General features: G+C 46.7%; 1 protein-coding gene across 1 annotated transcript in view; it reads left to right on the top strand.

The window, feature by feature from the left end:
- ATP9A (ATPase phospholipid transporting 9A (putative)) overlaps positions 1-22,565 on the top strand; it is a 116,558-nt gene that overhangs the window by 30,286 nt on the left and 63,707 nt on the right. The window contains exons 4-7 of the mRNA XM_031687693.2: positions 7,142-7,250; positions 18,462-18,520; positions 19,794-19,845; positions 21,723-21,817. Coding sequence (XP_031543553.1) covers positions 7,142-7,250; positions 18,462-18,520; positions 19,794-19,845; positions 21,723-21,817 — 315 coding nt within the window. The remainder of the gene's footprint in view (positions 1-7,141; positions 7,251-18,461; positions 18,521-19,793; positions 19,846-21,722; positions 21,818-22,565) is intronic.

The following is a 22,565-nucleotide window of genomic DNA, read 5'->3' as shown; positions in this document are numbered from 1 at the left end:
GCTGGCAGGGCGGCAGATTCCGTGCTTCAGTGTGTGTGGAGTGGCCTGACCAGGATGCCCCTCCATCCTTCTGCTCCCGCCTTTTCTTTCTTCCTTCCTTTTGGCAAATGGTTATTGAGCACCCCCTGGGTGCTGGGTGCTGGGGGTGCAGCTGTGAATGAAACACAGAGATTGCTGCCCTCGTGGAGTTGACCAGCAGTGGGGACGAGCAATAGACAATTGTTTCAAATGGTCAAAGAGCCATGAAGGTAATAGAATAAGGCAGTAGGAGAGATGGGGTATCCCAGGTGCCTTTAGTATTTGTTGACGGATGAAAGTGGTGGGTGGAAGGTGTGGAGGGGTAGCCTTAGCCAGGGTGGCCGTGAAAGGCCTCTCAGGGAGGTGATGGGAAGACGAGAGCGGGAGTATCCCGGGTACAGGGAGCAGCAGTGCAAAGGCCCTGCGGTCGGCATGTGCTTCGAGCACTTGAAGAACAGAAAGAAGCCCAGAGTGTCTGGGGTGCAGAAAGAATGGAACTGACATTTCTTTTTCTCCAGAGACATTATGAAATATTATTACTTCTCACTAAGCGGGACTCGGAAGGAACCCTTGGATTCTCTGTCCACAATCTTGTTAAAGTTTGCAGTGGGAGAAGGTTGTTAAAGTAGAAAGGATTTAAGCCCTCCTTGAGGAAACAGGAACACACGTTTTTGGTGGCGGGTGAGGAATGATAAGGATGTGGTGCAGAGGGAGTGGATGCTAAGGCCCTGGGAGTGAGTGTCCACACATCATTCCTGCCACATTATCTGACAAGTCACCACAGCAGTTCCAGCCCTGAGAAGAGGCTGGGGGTTAGTTCTTCCACACAAGCAGTGAAGGTGCTTTTGGGACGTGGGAGTGGTTTTTTCCCTGCTCTGAGTCATTTGTGGGTTGAGTCGGGTGCGGGATAACAGACATCCCTGCCCGTGTCGGTGTGTGCACGCTTCCACACCGAACGTTGCAGACTCAGAGGCCAGGCTGGTAGAAGTCGGGGCTCGTGTCCCATCCCAAAGCAGAAGATGCCACCTCGTTCTGTGAGGTGCAAACGGGGACCCAGAGTTGCCAGACCCCAAAGGTAGAACTTCAGACTTCTACATGAAATACCCTAATTTTTTTTAAAGCTTTATTTATTTTTTCATTTTTTGGTTTTATTAGGGAGAGTTGTTACAATTTGCACACATACAATATAAGGCATATAAGTACATATACGCAACATACTGCACTTTTTTTTTAGTTTGCGTATATATGTCCTGTCCGTTGTTTCTACAAACATTTAGAACTTTGGCTTTTTAAACTTACATAGTTATCAAAGGAATAAAGCAAACCACAAAATACGAATTAATTCAAAAAGCAATACCTGTATAAAGTCAAACCATAAGTTACTTATTTAAGAAAAGTTAGTTTGTAATGTGTGTAAAATACCATCTATCACACTGCACTTTTACCAGTTACTTTTTTAAAGTATAGTTATTTGAAAGATAATACAGTCACGTGATTCAGGAAAGATATAAAAAGGTCCCTCTTGTCCAGTTCTGTCCCCCAGAACACTGTCTTTTCATTTCTTTCTCATTCTGACAAAGTTTACAAACAACGAATAACTTTTTTTTGGACGTGCTTCTGTCATTTACCATAATTATTCTTTTTTTTGAAAGCTGTCTCAGCATTATTTAATAGTCACCCATGGATACATAAACTAATTGGAGGGAGATTCATATCCCAGAAAATTTTACTTTTTTTTTGAAGATGAGTTTTGTTTTTTATTTATTTTTTATTTATTTTAAACATTTTTTCATTGAGTTATAGTCATTTTACAGTGTTGTGTCAAATTCCAGTGTAGAGCACAATTTTTCAGTTATACATGAACATGCATATATTCATTGTCCCTTTTTTTTGCTGTGAGCTACCACAAGATCTTGTATATATTTCCCTGTGCTATACAGTGTAATCTTGTTTATCTGTTCTACATATGCCTGTCAGTATCTACAAATTTTGAAATCCCAGTCTGTCTTTTCCCACCCCCTGCGCCTTGGCAACCATGTTTGTATTCTATGTCTGTGAGTCTGTTTCTATTTTGTATTTATGTTTTTTTTTTAGATTCCACATATGAGTGATCTCATATACCGTAATTATTCTTAATTGAAGTATGATTTATATACAGTAGATTAAAAATTCTTGTGTTTTCCTTGCTCCTCAATACTCCTTTTTAGAAAAAAGGATTACAAGATATGCACAGTTCTGAATACTTTTTTCTAATTTCCAGCATTTCTTTCTCTTGATTTTTAGATGTTGACAACTCATTTTAAAAATGATAAAGTGCTGTGTGGATTGAACACACCCCTCTCCCGGTGGTCTGTCTGCAGGCTGCCAGTTTGAGGGTGTAGGGAGTTCCTTGGTACCTCACATTGGTGCCTTCTGGGCTCCGGAACCCTGGACTGGGACTGTGGGGTGACCAGAGCCCATCTCTTAAGTCTTGTCCCACAATCCAAATCTTGCTGCTCTATTGCCTCTAAAGTGGCATCTGTTCATTTTTCTTTTCTTTTTTATAAACTTTACTTGTTTCTTTATTTTTAGAGGAGGTACTGGGGATTGAACCCAGGACCATGTGTATGCTGAGTGTGTGCTCTACCACTTGAGCTATACCCTCCCCCCCATTTTCCTTTTTCAATTATAAAAGGACTCACTGTTGCTGGAGAAAAATTTGAAGGAGAAGAACAACAGAACGCCCAGCTGTGCAGCCACCCGAGACGCACTGTCTTGTTTCTGGTCCATTTCCGTTCCTTCTTACGTGCGCTTCTGTTTTATATACACCCTAACTTACGTTACGGTTGAGTCTCTGTTATTAAATACATAGTTTTATAAGTTAGGATCCCACGGTTTTGGAGAAGACAGCTGTATGTCTCCCCACTCCCTGCCTTTTGTTTTCTCAAGCATGACATCTGGTCTGTGCTCTCACCCCTCACGGTGTTGATTCATCTGCCCAGCCCATCCTGTAAACCCATCATCCAGACAATTTTTGGGGTACAGACCTATTAGCACCCTTACAGCCTTGTTTATATTATTATTGGCATCTGTGTGGGAAGAGGGGACTTTAGTTGTTTTTTTGGCGTAAGTTTTCCATTCTGTTAACCAAGATTCATGTAGATGCAACTAAGAGAAGATGGAATTATGCAGGAATTTACATGCCTGAGAAACAGTTGGGTTGCAAACGAGATCAGCTCTGTTGAATTCTTCCAGGGGTGGTTATTGGAGGTTCCCATGGGCTGGAGGCAAAACAGACTGATAGAGAAAATGATCCCTCACTCGATAAACCAGAACTTTGAGCAAAGGAGAGTAAGAAACGTCACTGAGATGATGCCAGGGTGTGAAGAAGACCTGAAGTTGCACGGAGATGGAGAGTCGTCTTTTTCTGAGGACTGGACCTTGAAATATCAGAAAGGGCTTTGGTGGGGAGGTGTGGGATGTATATATAAGAATATCCGCTGCGTCGTGGTTTAGGGCACTAAAGCTCTGGAAGCAAACAAATGCCTGTTGATAGTTACCTGACATTAGTCTAACAAAACCATGGGATGCTGCCCGGGAATTAGAAACCGTGAAATCGTGCCAGTGACGTTGACATGGAGACGATGTGAATCAGGATCCTTTTTTACATGAGAAGAACGTGGACCGTGTGCTCCCATTGTTATGACCCTCTCCCCCCACAGCAGATATTTCTGCATGTAAATGTGTATGTAAATACATAGAGGTCTGAAAGTTTCTTCCAGACCTAACCAAAGCTAGTGGTTATCTGTGGAGCTTGGAGTTGCCTTTGATTCTTTTAAATGTTTTTGATCTTAATGTACAGAGACCTCTGTCTTAAGTCATCTCCGCGTCTTTCTGGAAGCTGGAGGGTCATAGGAAACTATGTAGATTAGGTGTGCGTTCAGGATGTTTGAAACCAGTTGAAATAGAGTTGCTCCCTCCACGGGGGAGGCCAGATTGGGTCTTGGGGCTGGTCACCGAGTATCAAAGTGTTGAGTGACTTGATGGCAGGTGCTGTGCCCTTTTCTGTTCCTGGTATCGATTCTGTACCTCAGCACCGATGATGCTGACTCCAGGGTCTGCAGAAGCCCCCCCCACCGGAAATGCAGTGGGGTGCAGCGTGGGGGCCGAGGTGACCTGGAGGGCTCCCACCCTTCTGAAGAGGGCCCAGCCCTAGTTCTAGCCCGTGTCTCCTTGCTGAAGGGTTTCTCCTTGGGTTTCCAGGAGAAACTTTCCAGGAAGCCTGATTTTTGGTGCAAGTGGCTGAATCGCCTGGCTTCCTGGAGACTGGCTGTGGAGTGAAGAGGGCCGGTGTCTAGCAGCCTCCGGCATTCCTGAGATTTCCACCTGCCTTCTGGCCCCTTTTACAGCCAGAGTCTCTGGTGATTGTTCAGAGATGGGAGAAGATGCTTGTTTTGTACAAGTTCTATTTCTCTTTCCAGGAGCTGCAGAGAGGGGAGTTCGGGGTCAAAGGTGAATCAGACAGCCTTTGTTTCCAGGCGACTGAGGCTGATTGCCCCTAAACCCCCTAGATTTTTATGTAGAGAATCAGTTTCCAGGTTTTGGCTAAGATACACTTTGAAATGTTTCTTGACCACCCTGGAAGTCCTCTCATTTCAAACCCAGCTGTAAACGCAGTGGTTCAGAATGAGGGCTGTGGGGCCAGATGGTTGAGGTGCTGCCTGGGCTGCAGTTTGAGCCGCAGTGTGATTGGAACAAGCTCTTCTGAGCCTCTGTCTTCTCGCTTGAAAGTAGGGGCGATCATGCCTACTGCCTTGGCTTGTTGGGAGGTTCAGTGAGGTGCAGCAAGTAAAATGCTTCAAATAGCTCCTGGCATATAGGAGATTCTCAGGAAACGTTCTCCATTTAATTTTACGATTCCAGTACCAGTGACCTTGTTCATTGTCTGGATTATGCTTTAGCCTGTAACTTTTTTCTTAGTACCAATATATTAGAGGGAGAAATTCCTTAGGAGACAGCTGTGAAATAACCAATAACATTATATGAAGACCAAGTAATAAATCTAGGTTATTTTTTTTGTTATTAAGATACAATCTACATGCCATAAAATGCAGAGATACTATGTTTACAACTCAGTGTGTGTCGACATGTGTCATCGCCCATGTAAACACCACCTCAGTCATGACGTAGGACATTTCCATCACCCCAGAAAGTTCCCTTTGCCCCTGTCCAGTCAGTCCCCTCCCCAACCAGAGGTAACTGCTTTTCTGATTTCTCTCATAGACTAGTTTTGCTTTAGTATATTTATTTTTTTAGTAAATCTATTTTTGATGTACAACTTTACAGAAGAGCCTTAGCACCTTCAGAATTGCATGTCTGTTCACCACCACCACTTGTGATTTGCTTCCAGGCTCAGACAACGCCCCACCCCCATTCAGGCTGCTTTCTCAGTATCCGTGGCTCTTAAGGACCTCCGAAGCCGAAGCCGGACATTTGGGATTTATTTATGGGCTACATTTGCATCTCTTTGTAAAGCAATTCCTAGCTTAAGAGGTGGCAAATCTTCTGGGATTAATGAGAACTTTTTGTTGTGGGGGTGCATAGATAGGGTGATGTAGGAGGCGGTATTTGCAGGAGGGAGGTTGGCGGCTCCTGTCTTTGTGATGAGCACACACTTCTCATTGACATCGTGGAATTCAGCCAGGCCCATGCAGAGAGAAACAGAAACTGGAACATTGGAAAAAACAAGTAACAAAAACCTGGGTTCTGGCCCAGAACAAAACAGCAGCGTGGGGGATGGGCGGGGGTTCTGCAAACCTGGTCTGTGCTTGTCCAGAACGGGCTTTCTTTCTCTCACCTCCGTATGTGGTCTGGTTATGCTTTTATTCTGAAAGGTACCAGTTTTGCTTTGACTGCAGCGTGTACTTTATATCTGATTGGAAACAGGAGTAATCCTTTGTGAAGATGCGTGAGCCTCTGGAGGAGTTTCACAAAGCAGCACATCTCTGGTTAGATTTACATAAGAGATTTAAAACCTTTGAATTGGAGCTAATATATTTCATGGGGTAAACAGTGTGAAAATGAAATCCTCAGAGAATGCACTGCTGCTAACCAGTTGTGCTCTGCATTTTAAAAATGACTTTCAGAGGAGGGATGACAAAGGTATTTTGTAAGAAAAACGGATGACTGTTCTTGCCTTTATTGAGACAAGAGGAAAAATCTAGATGGAAATCGATTCTTGCGACGGGGTGACTCACATACGGGCCCCTGCCAGGTTTTGTGAGTTGGGGTATCTGACTTGAGAAGGTCGGGCTCTTTAAAATTTTTTATTATTATTAGGTACTTATGCAATTAATACATTAATTTTCTTTGTAGAAGTTTAAAACATTACAGGTAAGACTGCAGTCCCCACCCCATCCAAGTCCCCAGCCTCCCAGAGGAATCTAACCAATAGTTAAGGACACTGGAAAATCTTTAAAAGTGTGTGGAATCTCTGTTGATGTTTATTTGAACGATGTTATATTGTTATGTTCCAAAGGGTTGATTTCCCTACTGGCAGGTCAGTACAAACAGGGATCTGTCTCCTTTTGTGTCCTGGTGGTCCATCTTATTGGCTCCACTCACCCAAGTTTCTCCAGATGCAGAACATTGTGGCAGTTACGAGCAAAGACCTTAGAGCTAAACGTCCTGCATCATCACTTACGAGCTTTATGTCCTTGGGCAAGAAATCACGCAGCCTCTGTGTGCCTCAGTTTCGTCACTGTAGCCTGGCAAGCTAGGTGATGAGCTTCACTAAGGAAGGTAAACCACTTCGAATGGCACCGGGCACGTGGCGAGTGAGATACGAACGTTGGAGGTCACCTTGCCCTTGCCTGTGGACGGACGGTTCTGGTGTTACTATGTTTTTCACTCTTAGGATCCTGGTGGCAGTGGTGAACAGGGACATCCTGTACACGCATGTCAGCGAGGGTTTCTCCAGGGTGTGAGATTCGGAGAGCTGGCCTTGCTGGGGCTTATGCATTTGGAATAATTAGCAGGTCCTGCACTGTTACCCTCCCTAGGGGCCTCTGGCCTTTTCTGTGCCTGGCTCCAGGAGGGGAAGGTGGGTTTCAGCAGGGCTCACCCTGTCTCCCTCTGTCTGCAGGGCTTCGTGCTGGCCGTCACCATCATCCGGGAGGCGGTGGAGGAGATCCGATGCTACGTTCGGGACAAGGAAGTCAACTCCCAGGTCTACAGCCGGCTCACAGCAAGAGGTCAGCCTCCCGGCTCCGCTGGGGCTGCCTCCTGCTGCCCGGCCCTGGGGGGTGGGGGCACTGGGTTGCGACTCAATCACAGGCCTGCTGACAGTCAGGGAGCAGAGTTCAAGGCTTGGGGCTGGTGGGTGTGCTGATGCCACGTGGTGGGACACTCGGTTGCCGGCATCGGGGAGGCCAATGTGTGCCCTGGGCCTGGGGGGACTCCGGCTGCCTCCCTGGTCTGCCACCACCCTCTTAGAGCCAGTGCTGTCCGTTGACTTGTGCCTCATCAACCTGGAATTTAGTTCTGTGTGCTTGGCAGCCTCTGCTGCTCACCCCTTTCCCCGGGCTGGCTAAGGTGGGATGGAGAGCATGTGGAGGCTGCAGTCTGTCCTACATGAGTTTCCAGGGGAACACAACTTTGATTAAAAGATACTCTTCCAACATGACAGAAATAATGTTACGACTTTGCAGTGTTAGTTTTTAAGGAGGCACAGATTTATGTGATAAATACTGCATCTGTGAAGGTTTCTTTGAAGGCATTTTATAAATCCTCAAAATTGAAGAGTGGAGAGTGAACCGTCTGACCCAAAGAGAAATGACAGGGTAACCTAATTAATTTTTGAAATTAAAAAAAAAGCCTTCAAATACACCATCGAAAATGCACAAAACAACCTAGTCAGTGTCGACTTCTGTTTCCAACTACAAATTCTGCAGTAGATGCGTTTCCTGTGAGGTTGTGTTTAGAAATGAGAGGATGTGACCTGAAATTCCCTAAGATTACAGATCCCGTTCAGGGATTAATAACGTTTTGGGAAGGGTTGAGGGGGATAAAAGCTGTGCCTTACCTTCAGGAAATTGAGGATTCTGAAAGAGATAATGAGATAGCTGCCTGTGGGAGCTCGTGCCCAGCCCGAGTGTGAGCTGCTGTATGGTAAGCACGTTAGTCTCCTGATGAAGCTGTCCGCCTGCGGTTCCAGGGGTTTCAGGAGAATTTTCCTACTAGGAAAAATGTTGGGAAAATATATTTAAGGCTCCAGAATTTAAAAAAAAATTCCCAGAGGGCATGGAAATACTTTGTTTTAGTGCATTTAAACAGATTTCCGTAGCTGGTGGTCTTAAAAAGTTGCGAGTCCTTGGGAGAAGGAGGGGATTTAGAGTTGGTACGGGAGCGCTTTGTTATTGCCAAACTACTGTATTTAGGATGCTTTGCCACTAAAGAAAGAAAGCCCAGCATAATCTTTGCAGAGGCAGGTGGCTTGGGCTTTTTACGTGGGTAATCAGAGGACCCGTCTGGAGGGTGTTTTTTTGTGGTTCGTGTATATTAAATCCTCCCTTAATAACATATTCTGACTATAACGTTTAAGATGCTTGGCAACCAACAAAAGCCCCATCAGAGAGGATGCGGAGGGTCTATTTAGAGCTCAGGAGGAGGGGTCCTGGGATTCCATTCATTCATCTATCCGGCTCCAAACCTTCTTTGGTTCTTTTCATATTGCAATTGCTTGTCCTGTGAATGATTTTTCTGCCCTCCCCTGCAGACCCCCTTCTCAGCCCCTGCTTTAACTTCCCTCAGGTCTTGAAAAGAGCCTGAAGAGAATTGGCAGATGGCTCTAGCATTAGAAACTTTGTCTTCCTTTGTTGGTCTCCTTTTGTGGCCCGTGGTTTCCATTGTCATGACAATCCACCCGTAGGGGAACACTGGGCAGAGTTCCGAATATTAACCCAGACCCTGGCTCTGCCGTTTGTTTTGAAAGCCCCCCAAAAGCGCTGAAGAAACTGTCGACTTGGAAAGTGATGGAGGGGAGGTTAGTTACTTGATCCCCTTTGGGGGGAAGGGCCAGACTCAGAAGCCCAAACGGGAAGATTCAGAGAGGAAGAGAAAGGAAGCCCTTTGTGACCTTGATGTTCAGATACCTCATAATGCTTTCTTGGGTGAGGCTTTTCACCGGGATCTGCATTTAGTGAGTTCAGAGGCGAAAGGGAACGAGGTAGTATGTGCACATCCGCACGGGGCTGTTTTCTCTTTTCATCACGTGGCATCTTAAAATGCACTTTTCAGCACTCTTCAGAGTTCAAGAAAGTTGGGAAATCAAGGCATCAAGTCCTTGACCAGGAGATTATAGGCCGTGGTGTTTACCTGCCTGCTGCATCGTTTCCTGATTAATAATAGCAGTACTTGTGCCGACAGAGTTAAAACACTGGGGGTAGGTAATCATTTCTAAGTAGCAAAAAGGTTGCAGAAATCATGTGGAAAACTCCCACTTGCCCTTCACCCAGATTCATCGATCGCTGAACGCTTGGCTGCGTTTGCTTTTCAGTGTTCGCCCCCTCTCTGAGCCGTTGGAGAATTCAGTTGCAGACATCATTCCCTTTTAACCCCTAAATATTTCAGTGTTTAATTCCTAGGAGGACATTTCTTTTAGGTATCAGAGAATAATTTTCAAAATCAGGAAATTTATCAGTACACTGCTGTTAATCTCACCTGTACTCCAGACTCAAAATTTGCCATTTGTTCCTAAAATGGTTTTTAGTGGCTTTTTTCCTCCCCTCATCCAGGAACCAGTGTGGGTTTGCCAGCTGTATTTAGTTGTCTTTTCTCCTTAACCTCCTTTACCCTGGCAGAGCGCCCAGGACTTCTTTGTTATGACATTGACATTTCTGAAAAGGACAGGCCAGATACTTTGTACTTATCCCTCAATTTGTGTTTGTCTGGTGTCTCAAAATTAGATTCATGACATAGCAGGAATACAGTTTCAAGGATGCCAGTGGCACAGTTTTGGGGATGGATGTTGCCAAAATTTTAAAGGCATGATGTTAATCAAATTGAAAAAATTTTGAACTTTGAGGAAAAAAATGGATTTTAAACAGCTGAGCTAAAAATCCTGAAAATAAGGAACGCACCATTGGGAGGAAAAATGGATGCTATTATATATATATATATATATTTTTTTAATTGCTGCTTCCAACATTGTAGGTCATCTTATTTTATTCAAGGTGCATCTAAAACAACATTCCAGTGGATTAATTTTTAATGTAATTTTCATAGTTAATAAGAAATATTTGAATCATAAAATCAGTCTCCATTTAGAAATGACCTTTTATTCAGTCTTCAAGGGTATTTGAGCTGCCATCCTTCCGAAGTCTGTGATAGGTTTCTGTATTACAGAGATCAACACGAGGGGCTGGGGCTTCAGGGAATTAATGGTCCAGTGAGGTATCCAGGCAGGTAAATGGAGGATTAAAAAATGTAACTAGTAATTGTATTTTAGTGGTAAGAGTGTTGTGGCCCTTATCAGGAAATGTCCCCTTTCTCGATGACTGGATCCCTGGGTTGAGCACAGTGTCTGGCAGTTGAAGAAAGTAATGGTTCTGAGTTGGTGCCTGCTTCCACCTCCTCCCTGCTATGTGGGCGGGTCCCTTAGCTTGTCAGGAAATTTGGGATAATAATAGCACTTGCTTTGGAGAGTTGCTGTATATCTCTTGCATGAGAAGAATTTAGCACTCTGCTGGGACTTGTTTGGTCTTTGCCCAAGAAAGGCAGTGCTGATGGTACTATAGCAGGGGTTCACTGAATGTTGGTGGGTGGATAAATGGAGGTATGAGCCAGCGGTTATGGGAGGCCATCAGAGAGGAGCTGATGACATTTTCCCGGAAGAGGTGACCTGCATCCTGAGTCTTACAGGATGGAGGAAAGCAGGACTGGCTATACGATCTGAGGTGCCTAATTCAAAATGAGCATGCGTGGGCCCCTGTTCAGAAGTTACTCAGAATTCCAAGATGGTGACAGCAGGGCATGGAACCAAGTATGGGCCCCTCTGAGTGCAGGGCCCCGTGTCAGTACCCAGATCACATGCCCATGAAGTGGCCCTGGTAAAGGGTTCTCCGAAGTTCACAGGTTTGATGGCTAGGATTATGGAGATGGAACCCCAGCTTCTGGCTCCATCTTGTTTTTCCCAGTTTGGCCTTGATCCTGAGCCTCTCTTTCCTGGAAAAACAGAAGAGTCCGTGTAGGCCAGTGAGGACCTGAGACTGGGGGAGTTCTTTCTGTGATCCAGGAACCTGTAACCAAGGCGTGCTGCAGAGAGAGGATGACACTGGAGCTGTCCAAAAAATGCTGTCCAAATTGGGAAGCAGGAGCGGAAAAAAAAATGAAGAAAGATTTACCTACCATAAGCCAGCGAGGTGCTGGACGAGGTCTGCTCTGTAATTTTTTAAACAGCCTTGTGGAAGTCGCTTTTACACATAGGGAACTGAGGCTTAGAGAGGGGAAGTGTCACGTCTGGGATCATGTAGCCAGTTAAGGGGTAGAGCTGTGATGGGAACCCCAGCTTGTCTGTCTGTGAAACCAAGTCTGGGCGCCAGCCAGTGCCGGGAGCTGAGTTTCACATGCGTAAGTGGAATATCTCAGTGATTTGCCACTCTGTTCAGCCTTAACACATATGCTTTCCAGAAGGACTTTTAGATTAAAGTCCCTTAAAAAAACATTTCTGAACCCAAAGAAATCAATCCAACCTCATTCTAAGGTGGACAAGCTGTCGATGGATGTTTTAGGATGAGTAAGCACCCCGTCTCCTCCCGCTTGAAATCTACATTTAAATATCACAGGAGACTTAAGAGAGGTTCTTAGACCTTTATCAGTTTTGCAAATTTAATTGTAGGGCTGTCTTTCCAAATTAATAGCATTCAGTGGCCCTGGAAACCCCAAAGCCAAAGAAGAGAGGATGTTGAAGTAGTAGCAGACCCACCAGAACTTTGTTTTGTTACTTGAAAGATTTGGGCTGGATCAGGAAAGAATAATTAGCAAACGAATTATTTCTCTTTATACATGTCTTCCCCAAACCTAAACTTTAATTCTGGGGGTGGGATGAGGGGGGTGTCTGCCTAGAGTATCCCAGGTGGTGAGGGCAATTGGATTTGCATTTTCACAAGATGAATTCCACGGGTCTTCATACCAGGAATGTTTTCCAGGACTAACTTGTGATGAGGGGCTAAATGAATCAAGCGGATAATTAGCCTTGAAAGAAAGTGCAAACAGAAGCATAATTAACACAATCGCTGATGCTTCTTTCCTGCTGGGGACATCTGGGCGCATGGTGAACCATAAACCATAAGCCGAAGGTCTATGCGAAACGGAGAGAATCCCTCCTGTCTTCAGCTCTTCAGTACATCTGTCGTGTAAAAAACGCAGCTTTCCCGGTGGTTCCTCCACTCTGCTCTGTTCCTCCTTTCCCAGTTACAGAATAACCTCCAGGGTCTCACTTCCATTGGAGAGTGACAACTTTTTTTTCCCAGTTTAATTCAAAATCCACTTTGCACCACTGTTTAGGATTGCAATGAATGTGACTGAATTTTGAGGTCTGAGGACGTGCACGTGTTTCTTTTAGGGAGTTGTATTCCATTGGCGTTCACCAGGAGCCGGTAAGATAGCGCAGGGAACGTGTGTTCAGTAATGGGGAGTCGGTGAGCTAATGGTTAATTAGCTAAACTCAAACTCTGTATTCTTTAAACATCAGTACCGTTTATGTTTTCAAAGTATGAACTCTGTTCAGAGTTCATGAGGTAACACTAAAAAGAGCTTTTTTTTTAGAGAATTATAGTGTCGATTTTTCCCCATTTTTCAGTGTTATTAGGTAGAATTGTTACAGTTTGACTGCATGTATACAGTATGTTGCATGTAAATACATATACACAATGTATTGCCCATATTAAACAAATCTACATGTATGCACTGTTCATTGTTTCTAAGAACGTTTAGAGCTTTAGCTTGTCAAACTTAACATAGTTATCAAAGGAATAAAGCCAACCATAAAATAAGAATTAATTCAAAAACACACACATCCCGCTATAATCAGCAACATTATAGTTGCCAAGATATGGAAGCATCCTAACTGCATATCTATAGATGGATGGATAAAGAGGATGCAGCATGTGTCTATATATATATATAAAAAATGGAATACAACTCACTTATAAGAAAGGATATTTTGCCATTTGCAGCCCTTCATTCACTTTTTTTTTTCACTTCAAAAACCAGAATTTTATAACTGGCATAAGCATTTCCATTGCACAGCAATGGTCTTTTTGATATTCCTGCAGCCACAGGACTGCCGAGGCCCTTACTGAGGACCACAAATACAGCTCAGCAAGCAAAGAATTCCCCTTCCCAAGCTTCCCTCATTAAGATTCAGGGCATTCGCTTTTACAAGTCTTATTTAAAACAGATCTTGCCAAACGTTTTCTCATACATTCTCTGACAGATGCAAAGTTGTTATTTCAGACCCATAAGGTTCTTTTTATTCTTTCAAAGTACTCAGTTTCACTTTATTACAGATCACTGGTGAACTGATCTACTGTTTAATTATTTAAAAAAAAACCTTGAAAAAAAATCTCACATGCAAATTGCACTGTTATCTTTCCCAAAAGGTATTTCCCCCCTGCCGAGGGTGTTGGTCCACTTCATCATTATTGGGCACCAGGAGCAGGGGAGGACCGTTTATATGTTTATTTTAAAAGCCTCTGTTGGGTATAAGCTTGTTATATTTAAACTTCAGCCTTTCTCAAGTTCCCGCTATTTTAAACAAAAGCCCCAGGAAGTGGCTTGTGGAATTTATAATAATACTTTCCCATCCTTTGCCTGTTTGCAAATCACAGTCTTTTCTTGGGCTTTGGGGAATGCAGCCGACCCAATTAGAACATGAAAACTTCAGTTTTCAACCTATGAACTCTGCCGGGTCTGCAGAGGCGTTTTCGTGTCAAGCCCAGGAAATGTACACATGCTGTAGAATTTACAACTCATCACTGTCACAGTCAGATTAGGGTGCGAGTTAAAGAGTTGTACATTAACCAGGGTTAGTGCACGGTGGTTGCTGTTAGAGGTCTACAAAGGCAATCAGCGTCCTGCTCGCACAATGAAAAAGAGAAGTGTAGTTGGGGGTATGGGGGGGTCAAAAAATTGGCCCACATGTATTAGTGCTCCGGAGTTAAAAAAATTTTTTTTGGACTGTTCTGCAGTTTGACCGAATTGTCATTTGCTCGTTTCAACTCAAGGGAAACATCTGGTTTCTCTCTGTGGTGTAGACAAACTGCCCTTATTCTGAAGCTGTCATCCATGAAAAGCATGATTTGGGCTCAATAGGTTTGCTTATGAAAGGCTTGGGGTCCATCTCTGTGGAAATAAACAGCTCTAGTAATTGGAAGTTTGTTCCCCATTACAAACCCTGGCTCAGAGGTGACTCGGGTGACCTGGGGAAATGTGAACAGGCCGCATGTATTTTATGGGAGGCACTTTGTGATGGAGGGTGTGGCCAGCGGAGTTTCCCATCACCTGTGTAAAAATCTCTTCCTCAGCTTCTGCAGAGTTCCTGCGAAGATACTTAAGAATCCCAGAGGCTGGAGGTTGGAGAGTGGGTGTGAGAGGGTCCAAAAGAGAAAAGAGGTCTGGAGTGGCGGGGTGAAGAGTGGTTTTTCATTTCTCGGATTCCTCTGTTGAGAAGCCGGGGAGCAGAGTGTGGGTGTATCTTGTTCCTTTTTTTTTTTTTTTGCAAAAACATTGGTAGAAAACTCAGGACAGCGGTGCATGTAAGGTTAGAGATCGATGTTTTGAACCCTTTCCACAGTTTTAAGAGTTTTCTAGGTTCTTTGAGTTAATCCCAGCCGCTGAATGCTGGGCGCCGCACTTCTGGCTCGGGTCCCCTTTCTCTCCCTCTTCCTCCCGCCCCGGCTGGGCCTCCCCTCCCAGCCTGCAGCCTCCGTAGAGGGGGATGTTTTATTCAGGTGTCACCAGCCAAAAAGCCCCAGGGAGTGTTGGAATATAAATGCCGGCATCTGCCTTCCCGTCTCTTTCCTTCCTGTTGCTTTTTCTCCTTTCATTCTTCTGGTTTTATTTTGTCTAGAAGGGGGAGAGTCCGAGGGTCTCCCTTTGTGGAAACTGCAAAGCCGAGGCTCATCGCCACCAAATGCTAAAATGCTAATGAAGGGGCGGTGGCCGAGGAGCCCTGTGACCTGGTGGCCGTGTGGCTCCTGCTGCCTCCTCCCCGGATGGAGCCGGTGGCCTGTGGCTGACGGTCAGTTACAGTAGGAGAGCTCAGCCGGCTGGGGTCAGTCAGAAACTGCTCTGCAAACACAGCGGATTAAAGGGGTTTTTGTTGAGGTAGAGCAGATGGACGGAGAGGCAGAGTTCAAATTCACCGATCGTAAATCAAGACTCTGTTGTAGAGGGGAGAAATCTGGGCCTGGTCACTTAAAAGTTGGAGCTAATTTAATTTATTTTTTTCTTAATGGAAGAGCACCTCGTGCTTGTTATAAAAAAAATCACTGTGAAGAAGTTAGAAAGTATAGATGCCAAAGAAAGGGGTTAGCCCCCTCCATCCCCAGGAAGAATCACCATCAGCCCTTTTAAGTCTAACCCTCCTGATTTCGTCCTGCGGCCCCGGAACAGACACACATGTATCCACATGTAGTTACTATTTAATAAGAATTATAATGGTGCTCTTTTTTTGAGTTAGATGTTAAGAGACAACTTGTAAGTAGGTCTTGAAGATCAGCACACAGGCCCAGTGATGGTTTTGGGTCAGGCCACCAGCATACACTTTAGTCATAAAATCAAAGACAATGTGTAAATTTATGTTTGGGAAAGTTGGGGTGAGCTCAGGTGGAGGAGAAGTTCATTGGCCCTGGGGCCGTGCTGGATTTACGATCCTCCTTGGAGGAAGGCGGATAAACTCCCCAGAAGGGGCAGTGTGCCTGCGTGGAGTCTTCCTGTCGCCCCCTAGTGGGGACAAGAAGAACTGTCCAGGCAGGAAAAGAATTCCGCGTGTGGAACCTTCTGTGCATTCACCCATTTCTAACGATCTGACTGTTAGAATTAGCGGATGTTCTCTGTTCCCTCTGTAAATATATCGACACAACAAATGCTTATAAGGCTAGTAGGTCTCTCTGGAGCACTTCTGGGGTCAGGTTGTTGGGCTGAATTTGTGTTTTATGAAAACGAGGCCCCATCAGATGCTCACTTTGTAGGTGGCGATGCTGTAACAGGGAGGGTCTAGCCGTCCTCCGAGCAGCTGAGGGTGGGTCCAGCTCAACTCCGTCTGCTGTGTGTTTCTGCAAGTCCTCATGTTCCAGGGCTGCCCTTTTAGCGTCAGGTCTGCTCATGTTGTCGTTATGGTAACATTTGGTTAAGTACAAAAATTAGCTAAAAATCAAACCCCGTGGAACTTACTAGAAAGAGTTGTTTCAACTGAAATTGTTGGGACACTTTGGAACATCTCCGTGGTGGTGAGTTCTAAAAAGACCCATGGCACTAAATTATGCAAAAAGTGTAAAATCGGGTGGAAAATTGTAGAAATCTAGACTTGTGGACGTAGATTATTTCACTAGTGTCTTTAAGTTCTGTTTAAAACTAAAGAAACGAGCACTAGTTCCTAGTCGGTGGATGGTGGGTATTTGTCGAGCGAATGAGTCCACGGCGGGGGGCAGCAGGTGCATGATACACGGGTCCCCCTTGCTCTGGGGCGTATACTGAGGACTGAGAGTCATTATTGTTTCTTTTCTCTCTCTCGGCTGAATGTTAAATGGGCTTATTACCAAAAACATGAAGATTTCTGTGTTGCTCCCTCGTGTGGGAATTTGACCCATCACCAGAATAAAGCCCCACCTCCTCTACAGACTTGTTCACAGGGCGCTGGACCACCCGGCCCCACTAGCCCTTCATCTCTTTCTGTTCATGTGATGCTTCCGGTCTTGCTAAAGGAGCTCCAGCCTGCGGCCCCACACAGGCACATATTGTCCCTGTGCACCGCTTTCTGCTGTCTCGTGTCTGCCTTTCCTCTGATGCTGGTAACCAGCATCCCTCATCTGGTTAATACTGACCTCAGCTCTCCTGTGAAGCCTTTGTTGGTACCTCCCCGCACCCCATCCTACTCATTCATTATTTGTTTATTGCCTGCTTCCCTCCACTAGAGTGAGGCCGAGGTGTCCCCGCCCTCGGAAGACCTGGCCCCCAGCAGGCCTTCAGTTAACGGTGCTTGACTGTTGGGTGGATAAGCCCGTGCCCTCTGTGTGCTGGGCCCTGTTCCCCGTCCTCCTTCAGAGGCGGAGGTCTCTTTCCTTTCTGGTCCCTTCCGACACGAGACCCACTCCCACCCGTCCATACCCTGCTTTGCACCAACAGCATCTGGCTGCCTTTCTCACCAGCTCGTGGGTTTGCAGACCGCCACTGGGGTCCAAGTTCAGCCCTCCACCTTTCTTTTTCTGATACGGCCTGGGAGCCAAGAGCAGTTTTTACATTTTAAAGTATAAAAGCGCGGAAGCCCATCGGCCTTTGGGGAGAACAGTTGTTGGGAGAGTTGAGGTTGTCTGCTGGCCTGTCTGCTGGCCTGCTCGTTACAGGACGGCCTTGTCACCTCCTGTATGAGACTGTGAGCTTTTTTAGGGCAAGGGGACTGTCTTTGATTTTTGAATTCCCAGAATGTGGCCCTTCAGTAGGTGTTTTTCAAGTTGAACTAAGCTTTCTTTTTTCATCCCAGCCTCCAGAGTCAGATGAGGGTGTGACTCTTGGTGCTGGCTTGCATTGCCTGTGAGACTAGGGCAGGATGGGGGCGTCTCTGAGCCGACTTTCCTTGTCTGAAAATGAGGGATAAAGCGTCTTCTGACGGCTGTTGAGAGGGTACATAAAGCAGTCAGGATGTCCGGATCTGTGCTGCGCTTAGCACGGACTTAGTGCTTAGTGTTGGCTGCTCCCGTTTCCCCAGGTGCACATCCAACCAAAGCTGTGTGGTCTGACCGTAATCACACGAGCCGTACTGTGCGGCAGTTGCAAATTAACAGAAAGTAAGTCATGCTGGGTTAGCGTCTTTCTTTTGGGCGGTGGTGAGAATTAAGTGTTGACGTTCTGTCCGCGGATCTGGCTCTGCATTTTCTACCTCATTTCTCTGTGTGTGTGTGTGTGTTAGAGGCTGAATGGATCTTTAATATCCTGAGTTAGAATAGCTTCGAAGGCGCCGTTGAGACAGAAGATCTGACGTGCGGGATGTGAGTCACGCAGTGCTGTACAGGGTAGGATTTGGAGCGGTCTCTGCAGTAGATGAACCTTTTCTCAGAGAGACAGGAGATGCTGTGTGTTGGGCTGGAGAGGGAGCACGTGCTTCTGGGAGAGATTCTCTCTCGAGAGGCGTATGCAGAATTGCGACGGATTCAGACGTGTTGTACCCTGGGCCTGTTTCCTTGCAGGGACGGTGAAGGTGAAGAGTTCCAGCATCCAAGTTGGAGACCTTATCATTGTTGAAAAGGTGAGTGGGGGCGCACCCAGCGTGTGACCGCGGCTGTGCGGGCGGGTGCGCGTGGGACGTCACCGCCATCACTTCACGAATCCCAATGTGTGACTTGTGTGTCTGGTAAATAACTGAACGTGTGCTCTCTGGGATTCTACCCAATAGCCTTGCCTGGGGAGAAACATCTCCTCCCCATGACACACACACACGGCAGGTTTTCAAGGTCTCTGTGTGCTGGTGAGCCAGAAATCCTGCTTCCAAACGCACGTTTTGATTTCCTGTTTGATGTTTATTGTTTTGAAGTCTTTTTTTTTAACGTATCAAAGTTTTTCCTAGCAGTCTGCTGCCTGCATGAGCACGTAAAAATATTCGTCATCTACCTTTTGAACAATTTTAGCTTGTACTTTTTGGCTTAACCGTTGTGCTTTTCTGTCATTTTATGAGGAGTAGGGGTTAAGTGTAACACGAGAACAGTGAAAAGGCTAAAAATGCATTTTAAAAACTAGCATTTTTGGTATGTTTGTTGCTCCAACAAACACTGATCTCTCGTTTTAATGTGTACATTTGGAAGATACTAGATTTGGGGGGTGGCCCTGTCGAGTCTTGGAATAGTATTTGATTAGAAGAGGATTGCATCGTAGCTTGTTTCTGCCGGAAATGAACTGTGCTCTTTTAAAAGGGTTAAATCCGAGACCTCACAGTCGATCTGAGGTAGAGTGAAGTTCCTCTGGGTGGCAGCTCTGAAGAACCACCCAGGCCTCTTTATGTTATTACACACGTTAATGTTCACAGTGAAACGAGGGCTGCTGCTGGCGTCCCTCCTTTTTTAGAGAACAGCTTCCGTTGCCTCCTGCTCCTTGGCTTCCTTATTAAAACCCCACTCGAAGCCAACCATCAACCCGGAAAATTGGCAGAAGCAGAAAGCTTGAGCCGAGCGTAAGGATGTCTTTAGTTTCAGCAGGCAGCCTGGAGGAGAGCCGGCTAGGGGAGCAGGCTTTCGGCCGCCGGGTCCTCTGGTTGGAATTTCAGGAGGTAATGGTTGGATTCGCCAGAAGACTAGAAACTCTCTTACAGAGATAAGATTTCAGTAGGGGATTAGTAACGTAGCAGCAGTGTGCAAGATTTTTCAGATTCAAAACAAAATAAATCCCCAGATCTGTCTTTGACAGAGGCAGAAACTTAAAAGGGGCTGTTGGTTTGGGCTGCCCCCCTCCCACTGAGGGGGCCGGGGGTGGGGGCGGAAACCTCGCACACCCGTCTTCACAGTTACACTTTTCTGTTCCCAACGCAGAACCAGCGGGTCCCTGCAGACATGATCTTCCTGAGGACATCAGAAAAAAACGGTAAACATCTGGGATCAATTTCAGAAATAACCATTAACCTTTCAGTGGTAATTTGGCAAAATAATCATTTGAAAATGTAACAGAAGTTAGATGATCATTTTGGAGCCACAGAGGCAAATTAAAAATGTTTCTCTTAATAGAGAGCTGTCATTAAAAAAAAAAAGATTTTTGGTGAACGCAGGGCAGGTTGGTAGATTGTGATCAGGACAGAGATAGTCGGCCCCATGCATGAGTCACAGCTGGGAAAGTCACACCCAGGGGCCACGGTTCTCCCTCTAACCCTCTGGGCCGCGCGTTAAGCTCAGCCTCAGGAGTTGGCGGGATGAGGAAGTGGGTCTAACAAGTAGAAGCAGAGAGAAATGAGCTCTCTCCTGAGGAAATACTGGGAGATGCATCAGGAGACGGGGCAGCGCAGACGCCGGGGAGAGAGGCTGGTGGCCTGTTCCTCCCTGGCTTATGAGTGGTGGGGCCGGTGGGGCCGTAGTCGCCTCTGCTCGTCAGTGTATTTACTGATACAGCCCGTTTGTCCGAGCGAACCTCTCAAGTCTCTTCCAAGACCCTAATCATTGCAGTCACAGCTGTCCCTTGGTGCCCGAGGGGGATTGGTTCCAGGACCCCCCACCCCACAGATCCCAGAATCCATGGGCGCTCAAGTCCCTTATGTGAAGTGTTGCAGGACAGCCTGCCCTCCGCACCCTGCCCACAGGTCCTGCGTCCGCAGGTTTGGAGGCCGAGTATGTTTCCCGGTGTGCCTGCCCCACCGCCTGTCCACCCCATCAGATGACTCAGATCTCCTTTCTTTTTATTTCACTTTTAAATTTCAGCTGTTCTGAGGAGACAGGCTGTTTCACTCTTGGCCGTTAGGCACAAGTTAGGCACAATTGGAGGCCTTTGAGCCTCGGGAAAAACTCGCATTCATATTCCTCTGAGGTTGCAGCAGCCTGTTTCACTATGAATTGAATAAAAAGTGCAGATGACATTTTATACTAATAATATATTAGGTAATCCGGAGGCGGGGTGGAAGGCAACTTAGTTAAAGCAGTCTTCTTTTAAATACTGCAGCTTTGTCTGCAGATCGGTTCTTGTGTCCCAGTCCCATGAAAACGATGTGTTATGGGTTAGGGTTCCAGGAGTGTTCTTTCTTGCTTTAAAAAAAAAAAAATTAGGAAAGATCTTCTTGAAAGTTCTCAGAAGCCTTAACTGCAGTGTCAGAGAATTCAGTAGATTCTCTGCTGAAGTATGGAGCTAATTGCTCAGACTTGTACATCAGACTGAAATACGCACGCATGAAACATGCAAGCCGGTCATCACCGCAGACGGTTCCATGGTCCCTGTGGTCCTTTCCGCATTCTGAGCAGTTTGCACGAATCAGCTCTTTAGCCCTCGCTATGTGAGGTTGGCGCCATAGTATCTTCATTTGTGCTCTCGGGGAAACTGAGGCTCAGGGGGGGTAAGTCACTGCCTTGGGGCAGGTGAGTAGTGAGCGGTGGAGCATGAACTTGATCCCAGGAGGTCTGGTTCCTGAGAAGGGACTTGTAACCCCTGTCCCAAATAGGCTGAAATGGTTACCCCGTGCCAGCCACCGTGCTGGGAGGGCAGTCATCCCACTGAATCCGTTACAGCAAGCTTGTGAGTTTGGGGACAGGACACACGGTCAAGAAGTCAGCCGGACCTCCCCCTGTGAGTGGGCGGTGGAGTGAGGATTTGACCCCAGAGCTCCCGGAGGAACTGGGACATCGGGTATTTGTTTTTCCCTTTCTGTCATTGGCCGTGGGCTGGCCGTTTTCACAAGGACCGGAGTGGGAGCTGCTCAGCGCCACCAAGGGAGGGATTCATGAATTGCAGGGGAGTAGACCGCGCCTGCCTTCCCCCAACAGGGTCTTGCTTCTTGCGGACGGATCAGCTGGACGGGGAGACGGACTGGAAGCTTCGGCTCCCCGTGGCCTGCACGCAGAGGCTCCCCACCGCCGCCGTGAGTAGCTTTCCCCGCAGAAGCACCAGCTGGCACCTGTGTCCTCGCAGGGCTCTCCAACTCAGACCCCTCAGGGGCCAGACGTGGGACGTCAGGTGTGAGGGGGGTTCTGGAGAGCCTTGAGCGCTTGCTGGTTCCAAGGAGAGTGGCCTTGTGGACGCAGACCCAGCCTGTGGGGGTGGGGCTCTTCGGAGGGATGCTCAGACTCCTTGATGAGGTGCCTGGTGTAAAATAAACACACAGCCCAGAGCACCTCAGTCCTCTGCTCGGAATCGCTGCGGGCGTGCCAGCTTACTGGGAATCTGTCCTGAGGTCCTGGTGCTTCTGCTCAGGCCCTGACCTCGGCTTTTGCCCTCCCCCCTCTGCCCGCCGGCTGCAGCCACCCTGGCCTCTCCGTCAGGGGTGCTTCTGCCCCCCGACATTTGACCTTGCTCTTCTCCACCAGGAACGACCATACGCACGTCTCCTGGGTTTTGTGTGCAAGTCCCCTCATCAGAGACGCATTTCCTGCCTACCCTCTCCTTGCGCCGCTCCCCCCTCCACTCACTTCAAGGCAGTATCTTTGAAAGCAAGGTTCTGTCCTGTGTGTTCACTGCTGTGTGCCCAGTGCCTGGAACAGCGTGTAGAGCAGTGTGTGGAACAGCACACAGGTCCTGTCTAAGGGGACAGTCACTGTAGTTGGAACCAACCGGCCCTCAGAACTCCTCATGGCCCCCCACTTGCCCACCAGCCCCACATCACTCATGCC

This window comes from Vicugna pacos, chromosome 19 (assembly GCF_048564905.1).
Source record: "Vicugna pacos chromosome 19, VicPac4, whole genome shotgun sequence".
Classification (NCBI taxonomy): domain Eukaryota; kingdom Metazoa; phylum Chordata; class Mammalia; order Artiodactyla; family Camelidae; genus Vicugna; species Vicugna pacos.
The sequence above is the reverse complement of the archived record's forward strand: the minus strand, read 5'-3'. Positions and strand labels throughout refer to the sequence as shown.